General features: G+C 37.9%; 1 protein-coding gene across 2 annotated transcripts in view; it reads right to left on the bottom strand.

The window, feature by feature from the left end:
- The window catches only part of GRID2 (glutamate ionotropic receptor delta type subunit 2), a 677,499-nt gene that overhangs the window by 125,852 nt on the left and 524,942 nt on the right, over positions 1–26,705 (bottom strand). For both annotated transcript variants that reach the window (XM_059471361.1, XM_059471362.1), the window contains 2 exons: positions 13,965–14,066; positions 1,746–1,943 (listed from right to left, as the gene is read on the bottom strand). In XM_059471361.1, coding sequence (XP_059327344.1) covers positions 1,746–1,943; positions 13,965–14,066 — 300 coding nt within the window. The remainder of the gene's footprint in view (positions 1–1,745; positions 1,944–13,964; positions 14,067–26,705) is intronic.

Here is a 26,705-nt window from a genome sequence, read left to right as displayed (position 1 = left end):
GGATGAAAAATTATACACTGCCACAGTATAGGGAAAACATTGGCTTTGAATTCCAAATGCAGCTCCATTAACCCTTCATACACTGCAGACGTGCAGAAAGATTTCATACCCATGAAGACTCATTTACAGCAAAATCACAGCAGGCTGGTAAATCTGTTGCACTTGAGACATGGATTTACAGATCTGGGTGGTCACCACCTTCAGTGGGCTATTCCTCTGAATCCCTGCCTGCCAAGGGAACAAGAGCACCATACGTGTTTTTCCTTGGAGCCATTTGGGTTGTTAGGAGTTCTGCCTTAGCAATCATCCATTGCAATGACATTCCAGGCCCACTTCCATTTCCAGACCATCTAGAATTAAGTCCCCTCCAGTCTGTGTTATGCAGCGGTCTGATGAGCACTGTAGAGAACAGGGTGTAGCATAATATCAGATTTAGAGGCAGAAAGAAAGGTTAAAAAGAAATCAATGGGCCATTGTGTTGTTATGTCTCAAAATCAGATGACAGATTTTTAGTTGTCAAGGTTTAGAAGGTGATGGAAAATCTACTTTTCTGGCTGTGTCCAGCTTTCCAATTGTGAATACACAGTTCCAGCTTCCAGCTTCAAAAGGACATAGGGAGAGAGCAAAAGAAGTTTATTGTTACAGTGTAGGTGTATCAAAGGTGACATGGGTACAGAATGAGTAGCTGGGTTTTTCCATTCCAACAGGTTTCCTGCTGCTCAGGAAGGCAGAATAGGTTAAACCTATCAGTAATTTTTAACCCACTGAGGATAATATTTTCTTTTTTTTCACAAAAATATTATTTTCTCTTCCTTTATTGAACGACTTAAGACCTGTACCTTACCACAGTTCTCCTTGCTGTTAGCTGTGCTTATGAATTAAATTCCACCTGCATGTTTGAAAAAACACTTCTATAGCCAATGTCTAAGTTATTTACACGAATATCTACTGCAGTTCTTCAAGGAAGCACAACAAATGTAGGACTCTGCAGCTGTAAAAGCTACCCCCACATGTTAATTAAGAGCAAATAAAATACGTATATTCACAGTGCAAATGAGGCACCAGCAGAATAAAGTCTGCCTAGTCTTTTCTCTCTCAATGGGAGAAACTCCAAACAGATAAGATGCAAGGAGTGGGCAAAAAGAAAAAAGAAAAACATTGCATATGCATTAGGTTCAATTTATTTATAATATTGAACAATTAATGTCAAATTAAGTAGACTAAATGGTTTATTAATTACAGAATAGATAATAATATATTACTCTTGATCCATACATCTGCATAATGTGTTGTTGTTATATACCAATAAAACATTTTCTGTTGCTTATATTCTTCATGTATTCATCACACCAACATTTTTCTAAGTGCTATACATTATTTATGTAATGTATCACTAATTACTGCAACACCAATTTTTCCTCTTTTGAACAGCCTCTTCAACTCATTTGTGTCAGGACTTGCCAAACTAATTAGGATGCTGTGCCTCCCATTATTTGACTACATTTAGATTTTAGTTTGGTTGAAAAAAAAGAGATTGCCCTGCTTCTTAAACAGTTACTAACAAGTATAATTTCCAGCTTTTTAAGTGCTATCCAATGCACGCCATCCAAGTGCTGGCAAAGTGCAAGAAAAAAAGTGCTATCAACTACCTGTAAAAAAGGTTATTAGCTGATGCAAACAGAATATAACACATATTTCTTAACTTTATCACATATTATGACTGAGTAAATAATTAGTGACCTTACCTTGAACACCAGTTCTCCTATCAGGCCATTCCATGACCCATCATCCTGAGGACTCCCATACTTGTGATCCGGTGCTACATAAATTTCGTATTTAAAGCCGAGGTAAGTGGCCAAGGCTTCCAACACATCTATTGAGAAGCCCTGATACTTCTTTGGTTTTCCCAGGACATTTTCCGACACCATGACAAAGGGCTCTTCCTAAACAAAAAAAAAAAAAACCAAAAAACAAAAAACAAAGGAGGAATCTGTTAATAAAGCAATTACATGTCGTGTTTGGCTGCCTTTTTTTTTTTTAAACTAAAGAAGGAACTATTAAAATATTATTTATACAAAACTTTCCTAAAATACATTGTTAGCAGTGCCCCCTACATTCTACAATATGCTATTTTGTTTTGGATTTCCTTCAATAGAGAAATTTTATTTTCTATTATATATTGCAGAAGTAGATTTTCTGCTGTAACATTTCAACTGCATGCTTTTTAGTACTGCCTGCTGACAACACCTATGGTCAGCAGTCCAGACATACACTCCATGTCTGTCCATAAATATGGAGGATTCTACAGCACTGCCATTTTCCACTAGCTGGTCAAACACTGTGCCTAATGCAGCCACAAATTCATGTTGTAAGGAAAGAAAAACATGGCAAAACTGAAATATGTGTTGCTATTGTCCTTCTACTATAACCTGTTAAGTTATAGTAGAAGGACAATAGCAACAGTTAAAGCCAGTTAAACTTCAATGGTTCAATCCAAAGAAACTCCATTTGATTAGTTTAGGGACAATCAATTGTAGGAATTAAGGCTGTCTATGAGAATGATTATCTAAAAGATAACTGTCATAAAGGATAGAAATAGATACCAAAAGGTGATACTGAAAGGTCAGATTTCCAACAACATGCTTTTCTTACTTTTCCAAAGACTTCTAATAGCTTTCTCTATTTTGTTATTAAACTGCCCCTGCTCTGTTATTATTCCTGTTGCACAATTAATTTCTAGACATTCCCCTGCACTTTTTACCCAAAAGGATAAAAAAACCCAGATCATATTTCTAAAGACAAAAAATATATATTTGCCATAGATGGATTTCACTTAGGCTTGTTCTTTATTTTCTCTGAAAACATCTGTCTGATCAAAGTACAGCAAAATATTAACTCATCCCCAAAAGCATTAAGGTGCTCTACCACATAGGTAGTTTTTAAAATATTTTACATGTTTTTCTTTTAATTCATTACATAGTGCTGTAATTTTGTATAAGGTTAACAGAAACATGTATTCTAAGGTGCAAAAAAGTGGGCTCTGACTTGTCATAGCTTGGCCAGGACAAACCCATGAAACCACTCCCTGACCACTTTGTTCCGGTCTGCAAAACCGACAGGTAGAGAGAAGAAAACAGAATTGATTTGTTGCAGTGTTTGTGGCCCAAACTTTCATTCTACATACAGTGGCATTGTTGTTGGCATTTAAAATATTTCTTTATTATTCTACTGCTTATATCTCTGAATTACTTTGAAGCCAGAGTATTTTTACCATTTTTTTTCACTAATCCAATACCTCACTAATATTTTAGCTTGCTGGAATGTCCTTCTATATGAACAGGTTTCACTGAATTGCAGGCAGGATGTTTTTGAAATAAGAAAGCATCTTTTGTAAATGCTTGAGCAAATACTCTCAAGGACAGCCACATGCTGAGGATGCTGCCAAAGAAGACAGGACGCAACCAGACTGCACTGGCAGGATGTTCTTTTCTGACTCAAGGAAATCCAGGAAAAAACCCAACCCCAAACCAAATAGAAAAAAAAAAAATGAACCACACAATCCCACCCCTGATCAAAAAAAAAAAAGTCAAGGGTGAACTGTCTCAAGTTGTGTCAAGTTATTATTTCTATTTGTCAGACAGAATTTCTTTCTTCCATAGTATCCAAGACCAGTGAAATTGAATAAAAAAGGGAGGAGAGAAAGTAAAATGAATTTTTAAAGTAGTTTTCAAGTGCCCATGTACCAAGAACACTGAAGAAATTGAGACTAAGTTGATGAAAGCCTCTCTGAAATGAGAGCACAAATGTGAATTCAGGTTTGCTGATCACCTGAATGATAGATTCCATAATATGGACTCAAAATTACAGGGAAGAAATGTTTTTCCAACAAATAAAAATGGTAGTTCATCAATCTAAACACACTATGCACAAAATTATAAATATTTATGTGTACAAAGGATGTTTTAGAAGTTGATAATTTTCATATTAGAAAGGATGAATTTTTTTCACTAAATTATCTAGAAAATAGTTGCTCATAAATTAATTTTCTATCCAGTTGCTCATTGTAGTGATTCAATACGCTGTTTAAAATGCAGTTTGTCACAGCTAATATCCTTATTAGGGCTTAATAGTCCTTTATTAAGCAATGTAATGCTGTTTGTTGTTGAGAGATTTACAAAAAAACCTAATGTCCAGTATCATATATATATATATGTAATGAAATATAAATTGTCAATCAGCTTTATGCAAAGCAACTAACATTTTGCAATTTTTGTTGAAGTCTGGACAAGCAAACCCTTTAATCACATTCCAAACAAAACAAAACCAATCTACTGCCATGATGTTTTTATGGGCAATTGTTTACATTTCTAAGAATGCATTGAAAGAGGACAAAAATATTTGTCTTGATATTTTTCCCTTTATAAATGCTGCAGCTTGAACTATGTCACTTGTTATTTTCTTTTTTGCACTGGGAGGGTGTTATGGGAGCTGTGGAAAGCTGCATACATCCCTACAGCATGGATGTTAAAATGATTGTCTCCATCCTTGAGAAAGTTGAACTTGCAGAAAGAAAATAAACACAGCAAAACAACAAGGACAATGATGAACTTGCAGAAAGTAGGTGTGAAAATCTGGTGAGCTAACTGATGATTTTGGAGGTGGGAAAACTCACCCGGATGATGAAGGTTCCATTTGACCCCAGTAAATACAGGAAAATCCTGATACACTTTCTCTCCAAAGCAGCAAGTATTAATTCAGACTATTTAAGAAGGTCTTAATCAGAGAATCCGTACAATTGTCAGCCTTAGAGATGCTCAAAACTCCCGTGGACAGCATTCCAACAACCTGCTCTAACATTTACCCTGCTCCACAGAGCTGCCACCCAAGGCTCCCTTCAGACCTAAATTGTTCCAGAATACAGTGAAGTGATCCCAGGAAGGCCACTGCTCCTGCTTCTCCTCTTCTTCCTCTTGGAGACACCTCTCTGGGGGATTTATGAGCCTCTATGGGGCAAGAGCAGACTTCACAGCCTGTAAAGCCAGGGAGGTCTGGAGAAGCAAACAAGTCACAACATTCATGACAGAGGAGAAAAATGAAAGAAAATTAATGGGTTGCACACCCTTAACTTCTTGTTTTTGCAAGGTTGATGATCTGCCTCACTGAGCCACGTGGACATCCAATATATTTAGGGGATGGTTTTTCATCCAACCTCAATGGAAGTCCTTTAAGAGAGGGGTTTTAATTCCACTTCACCTTCAACATGCCCCTTTTCTTGGATGTCAACTGAATGCAGCACTACTAAGTCTGTGATAAAGCCTTTTTCTCAAAAATAGCCCCACAGTTATCACTGCCTGGTTTCTTCTTGGGATCAAAGCTGTGCTGCCCTGACCCAAAGGAGGATGGGTTTAAAACTTGGTGCATTTTACACAGGACTGTGGGTTAACTGTGGTGGACAGCTACGCACCACACAGCCAAAACCACCTGCAGCAAAGTGAAAGTCAGCAGCAAACAGGCGAAGGTTATACTGGGTGAAGCTGTGCATATTGCTTTTTATGGCTATAGGAAGACAAAGTCTGGCTTCAGAGGTGATTATGTCCCCCAAGCAAGAGAAACTGCAAAATGCTACACTGGCACAGCTTAGGAACAGTAAAGGTGAGCCCAAGATTAAGGCAACATGGTATAAAAGAGGGAAAGCATTGGAAAGACGACATAATAGTACAAATAACTTTGGGGAAGAAGCTCAAGAAAATGTTTGCCCCATTCATTTCCCTATTATCACACATTTTAAAGATGAAGCTACAAACTAAGACTGATTGAGGTTAACAACATGCTACATATTAAGATTGATATAATTTAACATTCCTGGCATCCCTGGAAACTGATGTGAGATGGCATAACATAACCTGTGGGTCCTAGGCATGTTCCCTCCTGGGTGCTGCAAAAATTAATTGGATCCTGGCCAGAACCAGGACAATTTGCTACATGCTTCGAGAATCTAAGACTTAAAAGTACAAAATACAGTTGTTGTTTACTCTGATGAAATTCTCAGACATGTCAATAATTTGGATAAAATATCTGGTTTGAAGCAATCTTTTTACATTCTTTACTATACCCCCTAATAAAGTTAAAAATAGGAGGGAAAAGCTGTTGGGCACAGAAGACCTTCATGCTTGGAAACAGAAGGAGCAATACTCAAGCTAAATAGCAGAAAAGAACAATTACGCTGAGTTTAACTTGGTTGTGTTAATTAATTAGACAATCAAAGAGAAACAGATGTTTGTAGCTGTGCTACAGATGTGGATGATAAAGTCAAGCAATAAATTCCAGCCTTAGAGGAGGCAGGGAGGGAGAGCAAGAGAATGATTGCTTTTCAAAAGTTCCATTCCCTCAACCCAGAGTCTCTATGTGGGATGATTTTTAGCCAGTGACTTTAATAGTGACTTTAAATTCCAAGCTTTGATAATAATCTTTTAGTTCCTCAATGAAAACCGAGTTTTAAAGATCCAGTATTTTTGTAAAGAAGCTTTCTTTTGGGACAAATTACAGAAAATGTTATTGAAAGAACAGAAAAGTTTTATTCAGATCTTAAATACGGCACTCTAATTCAATACATGTGAAGAAGAAAAAGTTGTGTTCAGTGGGCTGTTTACAAGGAAGTAGCGGTCCTAGCTCAGCTTTTCATAATTTTACCCATTCCCACCACCTCATTAGGACACCACTGGTAAATAAGATAGATTTTCTCTCCAATTAAAAGTGTGGATTCTGTGGCTTTTTTGTGGCTTCTGTCTATTTCAGGATAGAAATTATATCGAACTATGATACACTGGTCTGCTGCACTTATTTTGCTTGTTCTAAATATAAAAATGCAAAAAAAGCTAGGATGAAATGAAAAAGCAAAAGCAAACCAGAAAGCTTTGGATTATTTTCCTGGTCAGCTAAATCCTCTTTACCCCTTAGCATGTACAGAAACTTCCTAGCCAGGGTACTATACAGAAAATACTGGGCAAAAAAAAGGCTTTTGCGGTTAGAGAAGCTAATCACTACAGGGATTTACAACACAAATTGGAGGTCTGTGGGAGCTGGAGGGGTTTAGCCTGGAGAAAAGGAGACTCAGGGGGACATAATTGCTCTCTACAAGCTCGTGACAGGAGGTTATGGCAAGGTGGTAATTGGCCTCTTCTCCCAAGAAACAAACCATAGGATGAGAGGAAATGGCCTCAAGTTGTGCCAGGGGTGAATTACTTTGGATATAGAAAAAAAATCCCTTCACTGAAAGGGTTGTGAAGCTTTGGAGCAGGCTGCCCAGGGGAATGGTGCAGTCACCATCCCTGGAGACATTAGCAGATGTTAGAGACACGTGGCACTTTGGGACATGGTTTAGTGGTGGCCTTGGCAGAGCTGGGTTAATGGTTGGACTTGATGATTTGAAAGGTCTTTTCCAATCTAAACCATTCTGTGAAGAGAGTTTTGAAATCAGGTAATTATATGGGTGGTTAGAATTCATAAAGCATACGGAAATGACCTCCGTGTCTACTCATCAAAAATTTCTGAACACACTGGAATATAATACTCTCATAGCGACACTCCATTCAATAGGACTCTACATTCAATAAAATTTCCCTCTTTCTCCACTGAAAGTAGTGAGAGAAAAAGAAAGAAAAGAAAAAAAGAAAGCGAGAAATGAAGCTCAGCTGTGGGCAAGACTGTCCGTGTGTGCTTGACACTGACTCTAGAAACAGTGGACAGGCACATTAAATGATTCCAATAGCCCAGGCTGAGTCTTGGCAATCTCATGAAGCAAATATTCACTGTGACACTTTAAAAACTCCCATTCCCCTGCAAATGTTCAGAAACTGCTCCCCAAACTGAAATTCACACTTATTACTAGATTTCTCAACTTCCTTCCAATGGCTGCTGGATGACCAAGCATGGCCATTATAACCAACAAGAAACACTAAGTCTGATAACCTAGAACCAAATATTTTCAAGCACAAGATGCTATTGTCTTGCTGCTAGGCAAAATTGCTTTTTCCTTGACTGAAAAAATAATGAATGGCCCCCTTTTATACGTTAGGTATTTTGCATTTCCTTTCCCAAAAGATTTTGGTGAAATATGCAGTCCCAAATACTTGATTTCCTCAACTGCTTTATTGATTGCTGTTTTGGGGAATTTATTTGGCTAGGAACAGCACAGCAGCTTGTTATTTTAATCGAACAACAATGTACATTATTCATGTTAGAGTCAATGACCAGCATTTAATTGAAACATTTAATTCCTTCATTGCAGAAATTCTCCCACTATCAACAGTAATAACATTGCTGCAAAACATAACACAGCCCCCACCCCTTAATAAAACTAAAACATAGATGAGGGATTGAAATCTACAAGATCTTGGATAAGTAAATATTGTGCCAAGTAAATGGGCTGTGTAACTCTATTGGCACCAAAGCCCACCATTCTCTGATCCTGTGCTTTTCAAACAGATTGATTAGAAAGTCAGTTGTACTAACAGAAGTGTCACCTTTCCTACAGCAAAAAATTAATTCACATCCCAGAAACTGAGTACAATATTAAGTGGATTTTACATTTGGCCTATTCTTATCTATGTGTAGTCTGTCTCTTTTTTGATCTGTTTATAGTCATCAATCAGACATTAAATTTGTCTTTTAGTTACAGTACTTCAAAGAGTATTTTTCCCTCCTGAGTGAAATGGTAACTTCCAGATTTATTATGATTTTTAGTTTAGTCCTACTTACAAGAAATGAACAAAGAAAGTTAGCCCCTCTTCCTCCCATTTCTCAGCAATGGGACTAAAACTCCTTTCAAAGCAATCTATGGCAATGGTCTATTAGAATGCTGCCAAGCTTTGTGTATTGATTTTAATCCACAATAATTAATGCAGGTACCAGCTCCTGAACCGTATGAAAGGAATATGGATTGAGATTGGAATTGATTGGGGTGCTTCAGTGTGTGTCTAAAGAGTACAATGGTGGCTTTAATGCAGGTAGTTCAGACACCTGAATTAGCACAAGTGTGGCGTGGGTGCATTAACCTGCTGGCAGCTACACTGCCCTCCCTCCAGCAGCCTTGCACGGGCTCCTGTTCATAAGGAGCTGTGCCACACAGCTCACCTCCTTTTCTACCGTGTGTAGTGGGGAAGGATAATTGCAGCCAGAGTAAGAGCCTCTTTCTGTTTCAAAGTCAAATTTCTGTGAACTGTGTGAATTGCTCTGGAATGCAAATGTGCCCACAGAGCAGATGGGTAAGGGTCAGCAAGAGGATAAAAGCCCTGAGAGACAGCCCTTGACACAGAGAGGAGTTAGCCTGGTCCTACCAGGCTCGGCACTGCACCTACCTTGCTGTCAAGCTGCAGCCCCAGCCAGGTCCCAAAACATTTGAATTGCTTGATAACCACCTTATCTAGTATATAGTACCTGCTACCTTAGAAAAATGGGTTGAGAATAACAATAATTGAAAAAAAAAAAGGTGCTGGGTTTCCCAGCAGGCTGTGAGATTAAAGCTTGTCAAATGAATGATCCCAGTAGTGAGTAAGTATAAGGTTTATGACCTGTTTTAATACAAGCTAGGTAGCTCAAAGGGACATAAAACAGCTATTAAAAAAGGCCTGTGCCCAGTCAGTAGCAATTTAAACTTGGCCCTTGTACAGGTGTGGTGGTTGCAAGAGGAATATGAAGACAGGTTCTGCCTCTGTCAAGGAATATTAGTTTCTGTTTTTTGTAATAATGATTTGAATTGTTGGTATTTTGGGTACTACTGCAGTCCAATATACCGATAGATAGATAGACAGACAGACAGACAGACAGACAGATAGATAGATAGATATACACAGTATAATGCATGCCTCAGTTGTAATAATTTTTCTTAAAAGATTGTGGATACTAGGGCAGAGATAGAGCTGCCTGATGGAATGAAGAGATTTTACAGAAGTCCACAGCATTCAGATATGAAAATGGGGGAATGGAATCAGGATTGCATGAGAAAAGTGATCACCAAAAATATTGGGAGAAATTACAAGAAGCATTATCTATGAGACTATTGAACACTTTTATAAAATATTTATTCAATATTTAGTGAGGTATCCTGCACATAATCTTTCCTGATGTTGATCTTTATTGTACAGTCATACACTGATGCTTCTGCCCTGACATTTATAATGCTTTATCATTTCTGTTTTTTCCTCTGCATATGCTTAAACACTGTCTTATTTCATCTTCCTTATGCCTGTCCTTTCCACAGTCACTCTGAAAGTTACTCCAGCTTTGGAAAAAACTTTTTTTTTAACTTCCTTTAAGCCAGTATTGGAATTCAAATCCCAAAGACAGTTTCAGCTTTTAAAATCAAGCCTTAGCTTCATATCTTATGTTTCATCTCTGAGTGGTAAATTCAATAGAAAAAGGGACTGAAGATGCAGACCTCCTGCCAGCTCAATGTCCCTAAAGACATTGTCTGCTTTCAAATTTCTTTCTTTTCTAATCTGGGCAACAAATGCTCATGAATTAAATACCAACCACTGAGAATTAAACTAGTCCACATACGATAACATTTTCCATGGTTCAAATGGGGTTTCTTAATTTTTTTTTCTTTCTATGCTTATCTACCCTTTTGCCTTTCACTACATCACATCCCACAGTGCCCACCTGCAGCCCAGGGTGACCAACCTGCAGCTCTGTGCAGGTAACCTGGGTAATAACTCTTGAGATACTGTGTACAGGGATGTATGGCAGAGCATAATTCAGCATGGCGTGCTGTTATCTGTCTTTCCTTTATCCTGCCTGCCTTCTCAGGACCCTCCAGATATGAAAATACATTCCTGTTTGGGAGCTGTTTTGAATTTTCATGTAGAGTCACAAGTATCTTTTGCGCCATTAGGATATTATACCTCATGCATTTTCAGGAATGGCTCTGTACTTTTCAGTCAAGGTTTTAATGCTTTAAAACAGAGAAATTCCAACTTTTTTCCTTTTTTGAACAACAGGGGCTTTTTAAGAAAATACAATTCTACAAATACCTGCTGGCCTATTCATCGTCAAATGGACCAAATCTCATTCCATTTCCAATTTCTTAATATTCATATGAATAATTCAGTAATTGCTGTGGCTAATACAATGATATTATGAGAATATCTGCTGTATTTTAGGTCTTTTTAAATAAAACTGAAAAACTGGAAAAGAGAAGAAATTGAGACAGCCAAAATGGATAGTTAGCTAAATTTTTTCTTGGGCAATTGTTCATTCAAGACACTCTGAAATTGTTTGGAACAGCTATGCTGACCTTTGATTGAGCTACATTTCAGAAACTCAGAATACATTTCAGAAATTCACCAGCAAGTGACTTGAACTTAAGAGCAACTTGTCAAACACAAAGTTCAGACTTCAGCTTCATGTATGGAAGCAGTCCAAGACAGAGATATCTGATTTTTAAGTTAGACAAAATAAGCCTTTTCTAAAAGTGTAGAAAGTGTGGTACTAGTCCAACTCAGATTAAAGCATTGAATTATGTGTAGACAAACATGACCATAGTTCTCCTCAGAATAAACCAGAAAGAAATATTTCTTATTGCTATTTAAGCAAAGGAGTGCATTCACATGTACTGCAGAAGAGCCAGGATTCTCTGCCAAGTGAAACCAGATGATTTCCAGTTTGGGGCTACGCTGTATTCTGCCATACTCACAAAGAGATTTGGGTTAAGGTCTGCAGGTACATAGCTCATAATTATTACACTGACTTAGGGAAAGGAATTAGTAGATGCATGTGGACGATGGGAATTGTTCAGCATTTGCTTTTTGAAACATGGAGGAAATAAATCACAGTAATTTATAATTCCCAGACTCCAGAAGGTTTAATTTCATTAGTATAACACAATATAAACCCAGGTGTTGCAATTTGCTATTCTCTCAAATTCTACTGCAATTTAAAATAAATGTCCTTTTCAACCTGAAGGCATAACAAAATGAAATTTGAAGAGGAGAAGAGGTGCTATCTAAAAAGGCATGAGAGATTTGAACTTTTAACAACTTTTAACTTTTAATTTACAAATTAATGTAAACTTCTCGACTCTCAATGAAAAAGAAACCTATTAATATTCAAAGGTATTACTATTTAATTTTAACACTTGTTTCCCTGGATCAAGATAATTTTGTTAGAAAATGGCAGAATTAATAACAATAACTAATAATTCACAGTTGGTATAGATTCTTTACTTTTAACTGAAATGTACTGACTAAATTGAAGAACTGGGAGACAGATGGAAGAGAAAATAAAGATCATCACTAAAATAAAGTTAATTGGTGAAATCCCTCCTGCTCTCACATCCAAGGTAAGAATCAAACATTTTCATCATACAGGTTAAATACAAATCTCCAGTATTGTCCTTCCCAGAAGATATAAAACTAGTGAGGAGACTGAAATGCCCTGTGCTGTGTTGAACTTTAAATTTCTGTCTTTGCTTTTATAATTACTGTAGAATCCTACCAGCATAGGCAATTATTTTTGTGTATCTTTGCAATTTGATATATATCCATGCTATAATAATGTGAAAGAAGAAGCTCTCTGTCAAGGTAACAAAGATAACTGGGGATAAAGCAGGAACAGTGGGGAGAGAGGGAAGAACTACTACTAAAAACAATGCTAATATTCTAATTCAAATTGATTTTTCTAGGCAAAATCCACAGATCATTTTTGTCAACAGATAATTATACTGAACCAACTAATAGGAGTATCAGGCAAAACAGAGACCAACCACTGCCACCATGATACTATTGTGATGAACATGCAATTAAAGTATAATCTTCTCCCTCTCTATTACTCCTTTCTTTTTTCTTTTTCTTTTTTTTTTTTCCTCCGTGCATTCATTCCTTGCCTGCCTTTTGCTGCTGTTTAGTTCGGCTTTGGGTTCTTTTTTACGTTTGTGGGGTTTTTTTGCTTGTGGTTGTCTGGTTTGTTTTGTCTTGTAGATACTACCACAGGAAGTTTTTTAATGCACTAAGAGCTGGAACAGAATGTTCACCCTGACAGGTAAAGGTGTCTAAATACCCATAAAATAATTGGAGGGGTATTAAACTACTCTGTCTATGGCACTAACATGCTCTGGTGATTTCACTTGCCACCCCTGACCCTTTATCATGCACTGTCAGCAATGCAAACCCTGAAAACTCCTCATCTTGCTGTTAATAAAAAAGTGCTGGGCCTTTAGACACAGAACTCAAACACAAGTAGAGAGCAGCAAGAGAGAAATAGCTCAATCTAACCTTGACAGCTCTGCAGCCCTGGATCAACTTTGTATTTGGGCATTGGTCCAAAGAGGGTTATACATCTCATATTATTTTCTTCCTTCTTTTCCCTCACTCTTAAAAACTTCTCCTCAAGCTAGGTTTATGGCAGGGAATACACTGGCCTCATAACATGAATTCCTATCCTGGTAGACATTGTCTGTTCAGCTTGAAACAAGAATTTTTCTTAACACAGGGGAAGAACCTGGCTGACAAAAAGCAAGCATGGGACAGTGGATGTTTTACTGTTTTACCAAACTAACATTACTTGACCAAAGCTGACCTTGAACATTTTCTGAGTGTGACAATTTGTGTTAGACTGCACACAATTTGCCAAGGTGATTGGAATTGAATTATTTAGAGCTTCAGCTAGGTAGCTTTAGCTAACAGTTGAAGCTTGCCCTTTATCAGCTCACATGCTTGTGTTACCTAATTTAGAATGTGCCTGTGGAAGAAACAGGTTCTAATGTGTTTGATTCACTCTGAAAAGTGCTGTACTGATAAACAATTTTATTTTGTGGAAAATATCCATCTTTCTGGGGTTTTTTTGACCAGCTTAAATCAGAGCCTCTAACACAAACTACTTTCTTGGTAAAACCGCGCATTTAGTAAAAAGATGTGGCAAAAGGAAGAAAATGCATTCCTGCTAGTGCAGAAGGATGAGCATCTGCTTACCAGCACAGTCACCACACGCAGAACCACTCCTCTCATGTTGTTCTCCAGCTTTCTGTCTGTTAGTGACCCATTCAGACCAGTTACAGGATTCCAGCAGCCAAGCTAAAAGAGAAAACAAAAATCATTTCCTCATTTGCCCATAAAACTTTGCTAGTCATTCCTGCTAGGTGTCTTTAAGCAGGAAAGCATGAAATAGACAGAATACCTTCTGGACTCAATGGGATGGAAACAGAGAATGGCTTGTGCACAGATTCATTTGAAATTGAAAGTGAAGCAATTAAGGATATCAGGTTTTGATTTTAAATACCAGTGTGCAATGGATGACAGCATCCAGGATTTGGGGTTATATGAGTTGCTTTAAAAGAAGTCAGAGAGGATATCAGTATTAGTGAAAGATATATAAAAAGTACTGTACCTGTAGCAATATTTCTACCTTACTTTCATTAATACACTAATTGGAGAAATAATAGCTACCATCATTTTAGCACGCTCTTTGTTCTAGCCCATCATTGCTAGTGGAACTATGACAAAAGGAATTACACCAGCTTTAATTAAAGCTTATACTACTAATTGGTAATGAAACAGCAGTGATTTTAAGCCAGTTTAAAAATCACATTTAAAGATGATTGAGGAAAAGACCATTGGATCGGCACATCATAGAATTGAGAGGGTACTGCAATAGACTATGCAGAAAAAAGTTCATCTATGCCTCTCTTTGCATTGGTGCTATTGCAGTTCTTGAGCTTCTGTGGGTGAAGCATTTGCTCAGGAATGTGTTTAGGATTATCTGTCTTTCAATCTGGGTGTAGTAGATACTAACTTGTAATTCAGCTTCTCTGAAAATGTAGCTTGCCTTGGTTTTTGTATGATGGCAGATGCTTTTTTTTTAAGCAGATTTTTTTTTTAAGCATAGAGAAACAAATCAATCAACCATACATCCCTTAGCACGACACACCAGGACAACCAGCTGAATTTTTGAAATTCATTACCACCCTCAGCTGTCCTGCACAATTACCAGTGCTAAATCCAAAACCCAACAGGAGGACAATGCCTGACTTGAAAGGACTTTGGAGCAGAGTCTCAATTAGGGCAGGTAAACCAATTGCCTATGTGAAATCATTACACAGCCAACGGGACAGACAGGCACCTGCAGCTACCAGTTCTTGCTCTGAATCACTTCTCCATGGACTGTCAATGAAACCTTTCCAGGGATGCTCATCCTCTGACTCCTATTTAAAGGAACAAAAGGTCTTGCTTCCTCTGATAAACCGAGACTAACATCAGTAGGGTATTGTTGGGTCCAGTGGCCTCTACTAAAACTATTCTCTTGGAGAATTCAGCACCATAATCTGAGAGAAACATAAACTGTAAAACATGGAAAATATTACTGCAATTTCACACAGAGTCATAGAAATGGCAGGTTGCCTCAAACCATCTGAAAGGGTTTGTAAAGAAGGGAGCTTTGCTGACTGTGCTTGAACAGGAATTTACAGACATCATTATTTTCAGCACTTCATGTGAAAAGGCTTTGTATATGTGTTTCATAGATCTTTCAAAGTGAAACAGAAGATAAAGAACAGGATTTAAGTAAACATATTTAACAACTTTAGAAGTGGGTAATCTGAAATATTTGTTCTCTTCATTACATCTATTAGACTAAAGCAACTCCTAAATTTTAAAATTTCAATATATTTATAACAATTCTTTGAAGATGCCTTCTTAAGAAATGAATGTCTCAAAGAGTAAAAATTAAAAACTTTCTGCAATTATTGGTTTGTCTTAATGGTCTCACAGGTCTTTTCCAATCTAAGTGATCCCATGATTCTAGGCTTCCCAGAGAAAGGTGGCCTTAAAACAATGTCATCACTTCTCTCTGCTGCTTTCAGGAGTACTCACAGCTAATTCTTGCCCTTCTGAAGTCAAGGTTATCCTTCAGACCGGTAATGAGCGAGAATAATGCTGAACATATTTGTAATCACAAGTAATGACTGAATCAAGAATCTACGAGATCCAAACCACAGAGAAACTGAAAGCAGCAACAGGATAGAAGGAGAAACAAAACCAGGAGGTGTCCAATGAATCTCTTGAAATTGCTCATCTTTCCTATGGCTGCTTCCAAATAAAAGCATGAATTATCCCCTGAATTGGTTTCCCCATTTTGTTTTCCCATCTGATCACAAAGACCATCAAGAGATCACAGCAGCCCTCTCTGCTTGTTCTGCTCCTCCACAGTGTATCCAGCTGCTCTCTAGTCATGGATGGACTACTGACACATTCCAGGTCCTCACCACTCCCCTGAAAAAGCCCTGCAACACTTTGAGTGGAACAACCCAAATGCTGGAGTGTATGGCCTATAATGGAACAGTGAAATGCAGCAAATGTACGTGCACTGCACTTTGTACGTGACAAACCACGGACATCCCACAAAGCAAAGCATCTCACGGGCTACATTTTGGTATAAAAAATAGTGAAAACAGTACCAAGCTCAGAACAAAGATGCATTAAATTAATTCAGTGATTGTCATTCTTAGTCACACAAAGAAACTAATTAGAACTCAGATCCAATTAGCATATCCAAATGTTTTGGATGTATAATTACTGCAGAAACTCTGTTGCTCTTGCCAGAACTAAAACCCTAGGAAGTTGCTGAAGAGCCTTTTTATCCTTTTGAAGTTAAAGTCCATTTTTAATTATGCACATTAATGTACACATATTTATACAATTAAGTTTTTAGCCCAACCCTACCTTTTTTAAGGCAAACCCCCCCCACCAACATAACATTTCTGGAAATTCAGCATAGCACTAATTTTCCTTTAAAAAGGCACTTTTTATTTTCAATTATTGTTCATTTAATTTTCAATTCAATTGTTCCTTTATGCAGCTCAGTCATGGTGAAGACAAATGTGCAGTGTCTTGCCAACAAAGTTGAAATTGATTTTGAGTGGGAGCTGCTTACTGTTATTAGGAGAAAACAAATCAACATTTATTGATGACAATTTGAGCTTGTCATTGCAGCAAGAAGCAAATGTAACTACTGCTGAAACATCGAGATGGGGGTGGTATGAAGCTCCCTCTTGAGCTTTGTCTCATTTAAATGCTTCTGCAAAACATTTGCTGCTTTCTGCAGTTACTTCCTTTTACTTTTGTTCTCTCTCTGATGGTTGAAATGAGAGAATAGATCAGAGTCTCACAGTAGCAGAGTCTCACATTAATTTGGGTGGATTTGGGCAGATGGGTGATGGGAACTCTTACTGAGCACAGTGCTCGTCATCTTCATACCACACAAAATTTATCATTTATAGTGTTTTGAACTTCTGTTTCAGTTTCTTTTATTTATTCTAATGACAGCTTTCACTCTGCGAGGTTTGATATAATATGATGAGGATGGAAAAGTTGTCAGTCTTCTACTTCCTTTGATACCCAATTTGAAATCTCTTTCTGTTCATCCCACACCCCAGCTTGTTATCCTCACTATCATCATTGTTGAAATGGGCTTTGTTCTCCTGTTTTGCTGGCAAAGACAAAAATTTACTTCCCTTCTTCATTAGATATTTTTGACTATATGAACAATGCATTATGGAAGGTCTTTAATTTGTATATCAATATTACAGTAGGCCAATCCTATTTCATGTGTACTTACAATTTCATTATTTATAAGGAACTTGGAACACTAAAGTCTATAATGCCTTTAGGACAGAGCTTACAGCCAGTTTTCCTCCCCTACTTCCTATGCAACCAGTGAACTCTGCTGAGTATCTGAGAGCTTTCACTTCTTTCCTGGCAGAGTAAAGTGCAGATTGTGTCAGTAAATCAAGAAAAATACATTGGCCCAGTATGGTCACATTTAAGGACCATCAGAGAAAATGAATAAAACCAGAACACTGATATGGATGAATTACTTAAGTGCTTGTCACTACATCAAAGTTAAGAGTGCTCTGTTGCTTCAATTAACATAGAAAATGTACAGGAACTGGTTTATCCAATGCAACCACCTTGGAACTCAGGCTGCATTACCACAACACAGGGGCCAAGAGCAGAAAACAGCTATAGAGGAGGTGCAATGAAAATCTGAAACATAAAACTATACCACATCTGCAACCCGAATCTATAATTGGGATCTCTGACTCCTCTTTCATTTATTTCTCTGTCATTTAAAAGAAAAAAATCCCAACAATACCTTGGCTTCAGTATGGACAGCCTGAAAAAATATTTCCAGTGGAAATGCCCAAGATGGAGGAGTTCATAGAGAGCTGGTGAGCCACAGAAAGAGCACCCTCCCTGCCCGGAGTACCCACATGTGCTTCAGAAACTCCCTCCTCAGTTTTCACCCCAGTCCAACCTGCTCTAGGAACTGAATTCTTACAAGATCCGACCTCAGTGGAAGAAATGTGCATTAATAATCCCCTTTTCCATTCCAAAGCACACTAAATTCACAGAAATGGAAAAGACCCCATGAAGCTGTCACAAAATGACACTCAGCTGGAAGATTAGAGCTCCCAGGAGTGCTGGGAAGACATGAAATGGAACACACAACAAAAAATCATGAAGAAAAAGGTAGAGTTTATTTTGCTGGTGTGTGGATTCAGCATTTGCAAAATTTTCTAGGACATCAATTTAGGCAAAATTCAAGCAGGACAACCCAGAAATTGTTTTGCACAGAGTATTCCTCATTCCTCTTATCAGCTGTTGCTTAATGTGTCCAACAGCAACTGGGAAATCAGACACTAAATCCTATTGCTTAAAGACTATATCTCAGAGAAGAAACACCATAAAAGATATCTTTTGGTTGTCAATATGATACTGTCAGTTATGTAAAAAGTAGTCAGATGCTTTGTTACCTGGTTAAAGAGTTCTTTCCATTCAGCTCTTTAGCCAGCAACCAACAGTTCATCAACCAAATCTGCAAAAAAATCTGGTGGCCAGGGGTTAACTGAGGGCTTTTGTACCCCTGGGCTTGATTAAAGTAAGGATCCATTTTGTTTTTGCAGCAATTTCCTAACAGGATTGGTTAGTAGGAAAGATTTCTGTGTTTAACTGCTGCCTTCACCAAAGCTTTGGTAATAGTCAGCAAATAGTAAGTTGTTAAAATCGATAGAAAATACTGTGCTCAACAATTGGATAATGTATAGAAGCATTTGTTTCTCCCACATTCTGTGTGGTGAAATCTATATAGTTCTGTGCATTCAGTTAATTATTTTGTACAGTGTGTTTTATTGCTTTAATTTGTCTCTGGCCTAGGAGGAATGGCCTGCCCCTAGACTTGCTCTGTTATTTTCAAGCTGTTAGGAGGATGTGAATACTCAAGTTTAGTTTTATTTCCAGTGTGCTAAGGATTGTAATTGCAGAAGCTGAGGTGGGCTATTTGTTTTGTTAACTGATCATAGACACAAGTGCAAGTGACCTCAATAGAAATTTCTTTCCTCAAAGCCAATGCACAAGGCAGAATAACAGTGAACAGAGTTAAATAAAATATTTTGCTTTGGGGACTACCCAAATTTCCTTTTCTTACTGAACTGAAATACAGAAGCTAATGGAAAGTTACAACCTGCTGTTCATTTGCCTACTAGCTCCTGACTCAGTGTTTTCTCAAGGACTCAGATTGCTGCCAGAAGTTATAATTGGGTATTTTAGACCACTGACAAATGTTGAATTTACAGGGGAAACAACACAGACTGCATAGGTATTCGCCCACTGCATGCTCTCCTCAGAAAGCTGATGCTTAGTGCTTAGGCCAAGCTTCTAGAACCTAATGGTATAATTTTTCAAATGTATAGTAAATCACCTTATCTCAAAGAAAATGAATCATCTCTCCAAGATAGTGGTGTCATTCTAATGATCCCTGACTTCTCCCCCACCATCTCTTTATCTCTGGTATACTTTCTCTATTTTTTCTTTCCCTTTCATTTGAAATTTGGTGGTCTTAACATATCATTTTCCCCTTCTGTCATCTCTCATCTTTGGAAAATACCCTTTTTTCCCTTCTTTAGTTCCTTTTTTACTGTGAATTCAGTACTCCCAGCAGCGCCCTGACCTGTGCTTATCTTCCTCTTTCTTACACTGCAATACCTCTTGCCATCCATTTCTCTGTGTACTTTCAGTGTATTTTCTGTCCTCTCTGTTTTTCTTTCTCTTGATCTTCCTTTCCATTTCCTGTGGCTTCTTCCTGTCTTTTTTGCTTTGTTTTTATTTTTTGTTTGTTTTTTTCAGGGTTTGGGTTGGTCAAGGGACATCACTTTTCACCACATCCAGCTTTGACTCATTTTTGGGTCCTTTCCCCTTTCTCTTTGCCCTTGGATCTCCTTTTCTCTCAGGCAGTCCTGTCAGAAAACTTCTCCCCTACTCCTTCTTCTCTTTTTATGTTATGAGGGAGATGGGACTTAACAAAATAAATGACTCTATAGCCCTGTTTCCTTTGCTTTCATCTTTCCTGCTGTTTTCTTTTTTTACTCCCATCCTCTGACAACCTTGCAGAACTCTGAAGAAAAGACTCAGGCAAGGATAACAATGAGTCAGATGTTGATCTCTTTTCCCATTGCCTTCATATTTCAATTAAAGGAAAATACTCAGAAAAGCCTGTTCTTTGACCCAATACTGACTTCAGCTCTTTGCTAACAAATTTCTTCATACTGACAGAGTAAAAGCCATGAATAATCACTTTCTTTTTACAATGGAAGATTTTTCACTGACATCTGAATTATTCCAGGATAATTGATAATACCAAGGAAGTTCCGGTTTGTGTACAGTTTAAATTTAGTCACTTTGATTTTTAATGGCAAATGCTTGTCTCCTTCCTCATTAAGCATATTAAGAGTCAAAAAGAAGGTCTTTTATCTAAGTCATGTAAGGCCTGGAAGAAAACCAAAAACCTTCAAATCAGCTTTTATACCTGAATTGTAATAAAAATACCAAAGTGTTAAAAAAATATATATATAATATTTATAAATTTATAAAATTATTATAAAAATACTGAATTGTTATTAAAAAAATACAAAAATGTTGTCTGTTTTGTCCACCACTGCATCTTTATGAAAACAGAGAAAAATCTTCAAGGTTACCTCTCCAGCTTGTATTAAATCACAATATATAAGCTTTTGATACCATCATAAAACCTGGGATCAAACCTATTCAGTAAAAAACAATGAAAAGCACTGTTTTCCACTTGGTTGCATGAAGCTCCCTCTCCACAGGTAGCAAGAACACACACAGAGCACATTTCAGGCTCTCATCAGTTCCCTGGCAGTATTCAAACATTCTTCAGCACACTCCCAGCTTTCCCCTCAGCTCAGTAAGGTGCTTTTTTTGAGAACCAAACTTTCAGAAATGGTTTGTCAAACTAGAATATCAATAAAACTTGTTTGCTGTCGCAGGGCTCAAGAATGCTGGGGGCAGCATTCCATAAGAAGTCCAAATGGTAATAGTGCAGAGCAAACCCACCACTGTTCCTTTTGGAGGCAAGTGAGTTTACAGAGCAGCATTCTGAGTAAACCCAGTCCAGCAAACCCACATAAGTGAATCCTCCAGAGTAAAGTGGGCTATGGTGAATGCCCTGCTTCTGCAGCAGTGCTGCCAGATCTGGGCTGCTTGGGCACCTCCACACTGCACTGCAGTCAGCTGGGTGAGCACAGACACTGAGAAGCACCTTGGCTTTGGTTTTTTCTGCAATAAAAATCTCCCCTTCAATATAATCACTGAATTAGTAGTCTGGGAGTCAGCTCTGGAAGTAAATCCACATGGAGAATCATGTATTAGATTCATCATTCTCCAAGATGGGAAGAAAAAGAGAGGCTCCTGCATAGTTCCAGCCCAGGAACTGCAGTAGCAGAGCAGTAGTACAGATCTGTGCTTGCACTAAAGAAATCGGTGCTCATTGTAAAGGCAGCTGACAAGGAATGCATGTTTAAATATACATGGGGCCCAATGAGGCTACAGAACATCTGGACTAATCTGAGTGGCACCTCTTTAGCTTTTTTTTTTTTTTGAAGTGTAAGCAGAATTATCACACACTGCTTTCACAGTAATGCATCAAGGAACTTGACATCTGGTTATCTTTCCATGCAAATACAATGCTATGCAGTGTACTTTTTTCAGGCATAGCATATGGGAATGTCCATTTTGATTTGGCAGGCTAAAGGGTTTTAAATGAAGCAATACCTCAGCACTATTTACTCAAAAGTACATTTAGGTATTTAGTCAGCTCCTGAATGCTCACTGGGCAGTACTGATGTTTTCCTCACGCATGAAAAACAAGTTAATTGGACTTGGGTGAAGGGTGGAGAATGTTCCTAGGATGCACATACCATGGAAATACATGTCCTGAAAACCTTGGAAATAGAACAACCCTAATTTTATACTATACTTAGCATCTTTGTCATTGCTACACAATTCTCAGCTTCACCATGAAACGCCAAATAAGAAAAGGACACAGAAAAACACCTCCTCTCCTCAGTCGAGGCACAGATGTACTGACATGAAAACACTTCCTCCAAATACCACATACAAAGTCAAAGAGAGGCAGCTGTGATAAGATTACTATTTTTATCTCAAAGACTGTGGGTCCCTGTCTCCTCAGACACATTCAGCCTCTCATCACCAACATGAAAAGCAAAGGAATTAGCATGTAGGTATTGTGAGAACACACACCAGTGTTCAGCACAGACAATTTCTATATCTTTAAGCATATCTCTACCTGTCCAGAAGCTGTTCAAACTTACACAACATCAAAGTATCTTACACTTTCTGCTGCTCAGCACAGCAGAGTTTGCCAGCTCTTTCTTAAATGCAGTACAAAGAAAGATGTGACAAGAGCATCTCCTTTTCATAGATGCTAGTGCAATGTGCTTCCCAAGCACAAGGGCTGGGAAACAGCTGCTCACAAAGCATCAACAACAAAAAGTAAATATTAAAAAAAAATTAAAAAAAAAAAGGTAGAAAGAGAGAAAGAAAGAAAAAAGCTGATGGACCATGAGAAATTTGCATGTAAGGTCAATTTAGCTTATTTCCATTTTAAATGTGCATATGTGAAGGCACTCTGGAGAGTGTCTAAAAAATGAACAGCTTAGGTAAAAAGTGACAAACCAAAACAGGCTTTTACTCAAATTCCTCAAGTTTCTCACTACAGAGGAACTAACATGGCAATGCAGCAAGAGTGGCACTACATGACAAACTGTTTTCCATTGATTCTTCAGATTCCTGGGATGCTTAAATGAGGAGCACAGAAATGGAAACAGTCTTTGCTTACACATAGATCAATACTCTGTTTCTAAAATTCAGGATTTATTCTTAGTGTTGGCATAAAAAAAGAGGTCTGCTAAGCTGGATATGCCACAGACTTACCAGCTTGATACTGACTAGTAAATCAAAGCTGCATTTTCCCACTGCTTTGTTAGAAAATATTATTCCAGTAGAACCCATGCTCACAGAGTATAAGGCTACAGAGTCACCAGCTTTTTAGTGCATTATGGACCAGATGCTACAAGTGATTCACTGGACCATACATTTTTGAGAGTTTGGTAGTGAAGAAAATAAGATTTTTGGGTGTTTTTTTCCACTGCTTCAGTACAGAGCTTTCTAAGGAATCAGAAAGAATAGTAAAGAAATAAAAAAATTTACAACAGCAGTGACCAAGCAGATTTAGTTACCAGTACCAGGCCTCAGCTGAGAAGAAACATCACCTTCTTCTGAAGGCTCTCTTTTGACCCTGACACTTGGGGCAGGGGAGAACAGAAAGGTCAAGAGTGAATTTGAGGAGATGGCTGTGGCCAACAACCTGGACTACAAGAAGTAACTTCCTACCACTAAAGTGAACTGCAATGAGAGCAGCTGTGCTCACCTCGAGTCCTGAAGATCAGCACAGGTACAAGTAACATTAAGCACTGGGAAATCTTTGAGTGATGTGGTCTGATTCATACCTGGGGTCCCTCCCTCTATGGGGTCCAGATAATACTTCCGAAAATTTTTGCCTGCAGATGGTCTAGCCTTAATTGCAAAGCAAAGGCCTCTTTAGGATCAACAGACTGTTACTGAAATCATCTTTGGTCCAAAGGCCATGAACTGCTATGCTGATAACCAAATGTTACACTGATAATGGTGAAATACAATTCCCTAACAACCAACACTATAAACTCACCTTCAGCACAGTCAATACATTCAACTTTATTCCTTTCTAGATGCCAGAGGGCTTTTCTTCATCATTAGGTAGCAGAAAGGCTGTCCCTAAACCAGACTTGAACTCCTATGGCCTTCTGATGCTGCCTCCAATGACACTTAAGGAGGCATCACCACCTTGCCAGCAGGAAAAGTGTAATTCTGATTTTGGCTCCTCCTGGGAGCAGTGCTGTGGAGCTACCATAGCTGTACAGAGCCTGATTAAAATATCTATGCTCCACACTTGTGCACACTAAACAACATGCATGTTTGAGAGCAAATTTGGAGTCCATTAGGTTTACTACTAGCCAGTGCTCCTCCACTGGAGAATATCTAAATCCTATCAGGATCTGTAAATAACTACTTGAGTGGAGGCACATGCAGGAGTGGGTACTTCTGCATTAAAGAAACGGAGGCATTAGTGTGAGTGAATTTCAAATGCTTTCTTAAATATTAAATGGCAAATGATATGCTGTAGAGTATCTGAAGACTTAAATAGAAGATCCTTGTGGAAAATAGTAACTCATTAGTTTAAAAGATTAAATGACACATCTAATAAGCCCTGTCTAGAATAGCTGAATCACTGAAATAAATTTTTCTTACAAATGAAAATCACTGCTCTAATGACACTGGAATTTGCCACAAAAATAAATTAGAAATACATCCTAGCAATTAAAACTACAGAAACACGTGATAAATCTGTCTTGTAAATGATGAGAATTATACTTGCTAAAACACTTTATTCCTACAATAGATTCATACACACTGCTAAAATTGAGTAAAGAAAACAAGAACTTTAAACCACTGAGAATTTTCCTTTCTTAGTTTGATACTGTAAAGATCCTTCTAAGAACATATTGGCATATATGGCAGTGATCATTTAATCAGATAAGCAGTAATACTGTGCTCATCACTATAATCTTTTTGGGATTTAATTTTAAGGGATGATACCTATTTTAAACTCATCTTTTAATTTGAAAAGGTCTACTGCTTTTAAGAAGAAAGAAATATCTGTCTTAAGAGCACATTACGAAATCAATAGTTCAGCTCAAATTACCTTACCAGCCTCTTCCCATATAAGAAATTTCTTTCAACTGACAAGGGTGGCTTAAAAATATCATCTTTCCAAATGCTAGACAGAGCCCAAAACCAGAATCCTCGAGTCTTTTTCTTCCCACACCTGTGTGTACAGCTTCATTGTCACCCAATGCACATGCAAAGCTTTTGCCTGGGGACACTGATCATCTTTCAAGGAGCAGGCCTAAGGTTAACAGCTGCTGGAGAAGGTGTAAATGTCTGCAGGACTAAGAGTGCTTGCTCGAGAGCTGACCCTTGGTGAGACAATTCTTGTCCAAGAGCTCATCTCCATTATGGTCTTGATGGAGAATGTTAATGGCTTTTATAAACTTAGAAAGAAGATATTATTACTGTAGCTTCAGATGTTAACTGAAATTCCTCATAATAATTTTTTAAACTTTTTTTTTAATATGGTCTTTTAAAATTTCCCTGCAAAACTAACCTCCATTTATGCAATTCTGAGTAATATGCTGTAAGTCCCCTACTTCAGGCTAAAGAGACAAAAGAAGGGGAAAAAAAAGGCAAAAGAACCTATTACCTGGTGTGGCTCCTATCCATTATCTAAAGCAGAGATGAATGCTATTAGTCTGTCAGCATTTGCTCTGTTTTAAACACTTTTCTCTAGCTGCTTTCATTAACTGTGTTGGCACAGCTATACATTACTCATTTAACCTGCACTTCATTGCACTCCTGATACAGAATCAGGTCCTGCAAACATGAACATGAATATAAGGCAGTCGAGGCTGGAGTCTGGCTTGCTGTAAGCCAGAGGATTTTAGTGAAAATAAGCCTCACTAGGCTATATGAGAATCCAATCCTATCCCTACACCTGCAAATGCAACTATATTTCTTCTTAGAATAGATCCTGAGTGTGTCTCCATTTTTAGTACAGCACCTGGGTGCTATGCTCAGCTCACTTTTCATTGCATTGAAACACTAATTAAAATGAGAATTTGTACTGCTATAGGAAACATAAATTGCCTCTATGCAAGACGCACTAAAGCTAAGTGAATAATTCATCTATTTTTCATATACAAATTTATTCATGGAATAATATCATGTAATAGCTCCTTTACGGATATTACAGGCAGTTTCTCCAAAGAATTCAATAATCAGAAAGCTGTGCTGGTTTGTTTGCCTGGGCACATTGTCCTTACAGGACACCTCCTTCTCATGATTGGACTGTCAGGCTTCTGGCATGAACATCTGCATTTATCAGTTCAATTAGCTTTACAACCCATAAAAATACAGACCACATACTTTCTAAGAAAGCATTGCAGTAACTTAGTGCAAGCACTACACAGCACATGGCAGTCCTGCTCCCAGGAACCATCACTGTTTAGCAAATTTAAATTCCTTGAACAAGCAGAACTAAGTCCTTGCACAAACAAGCTGCTCTAAGTCCAAATCCCTGATGTCCAAACCTGTCTGTCTTGTGGTTTGGTGATTTCAAGATAGATTTGAAAACAGAATACTATTAAAAAATATACTAAACTGAAAAATAGTCACTAATTTTTTTCT

The sequence above is a fragment of the Ammospiza nelsoni genome, chromosome 4 (genome assembly GCF_027579445.1).
Source record: "Ammospiza nelsoni isolate bAmmNel1 chromosome 4, bAmmNel1.pri, whole genome shotgun sequence".
Taxonomy (NCBI): Eukaryota; Metazoa; Chordata; class Aves; order Passeriformes; family Passerellidae; genus Ammospiza; species Ammospiza nelsoni.
This window is presented reverse-complemented; position numbering and strand designations above follow the sequence as displayed.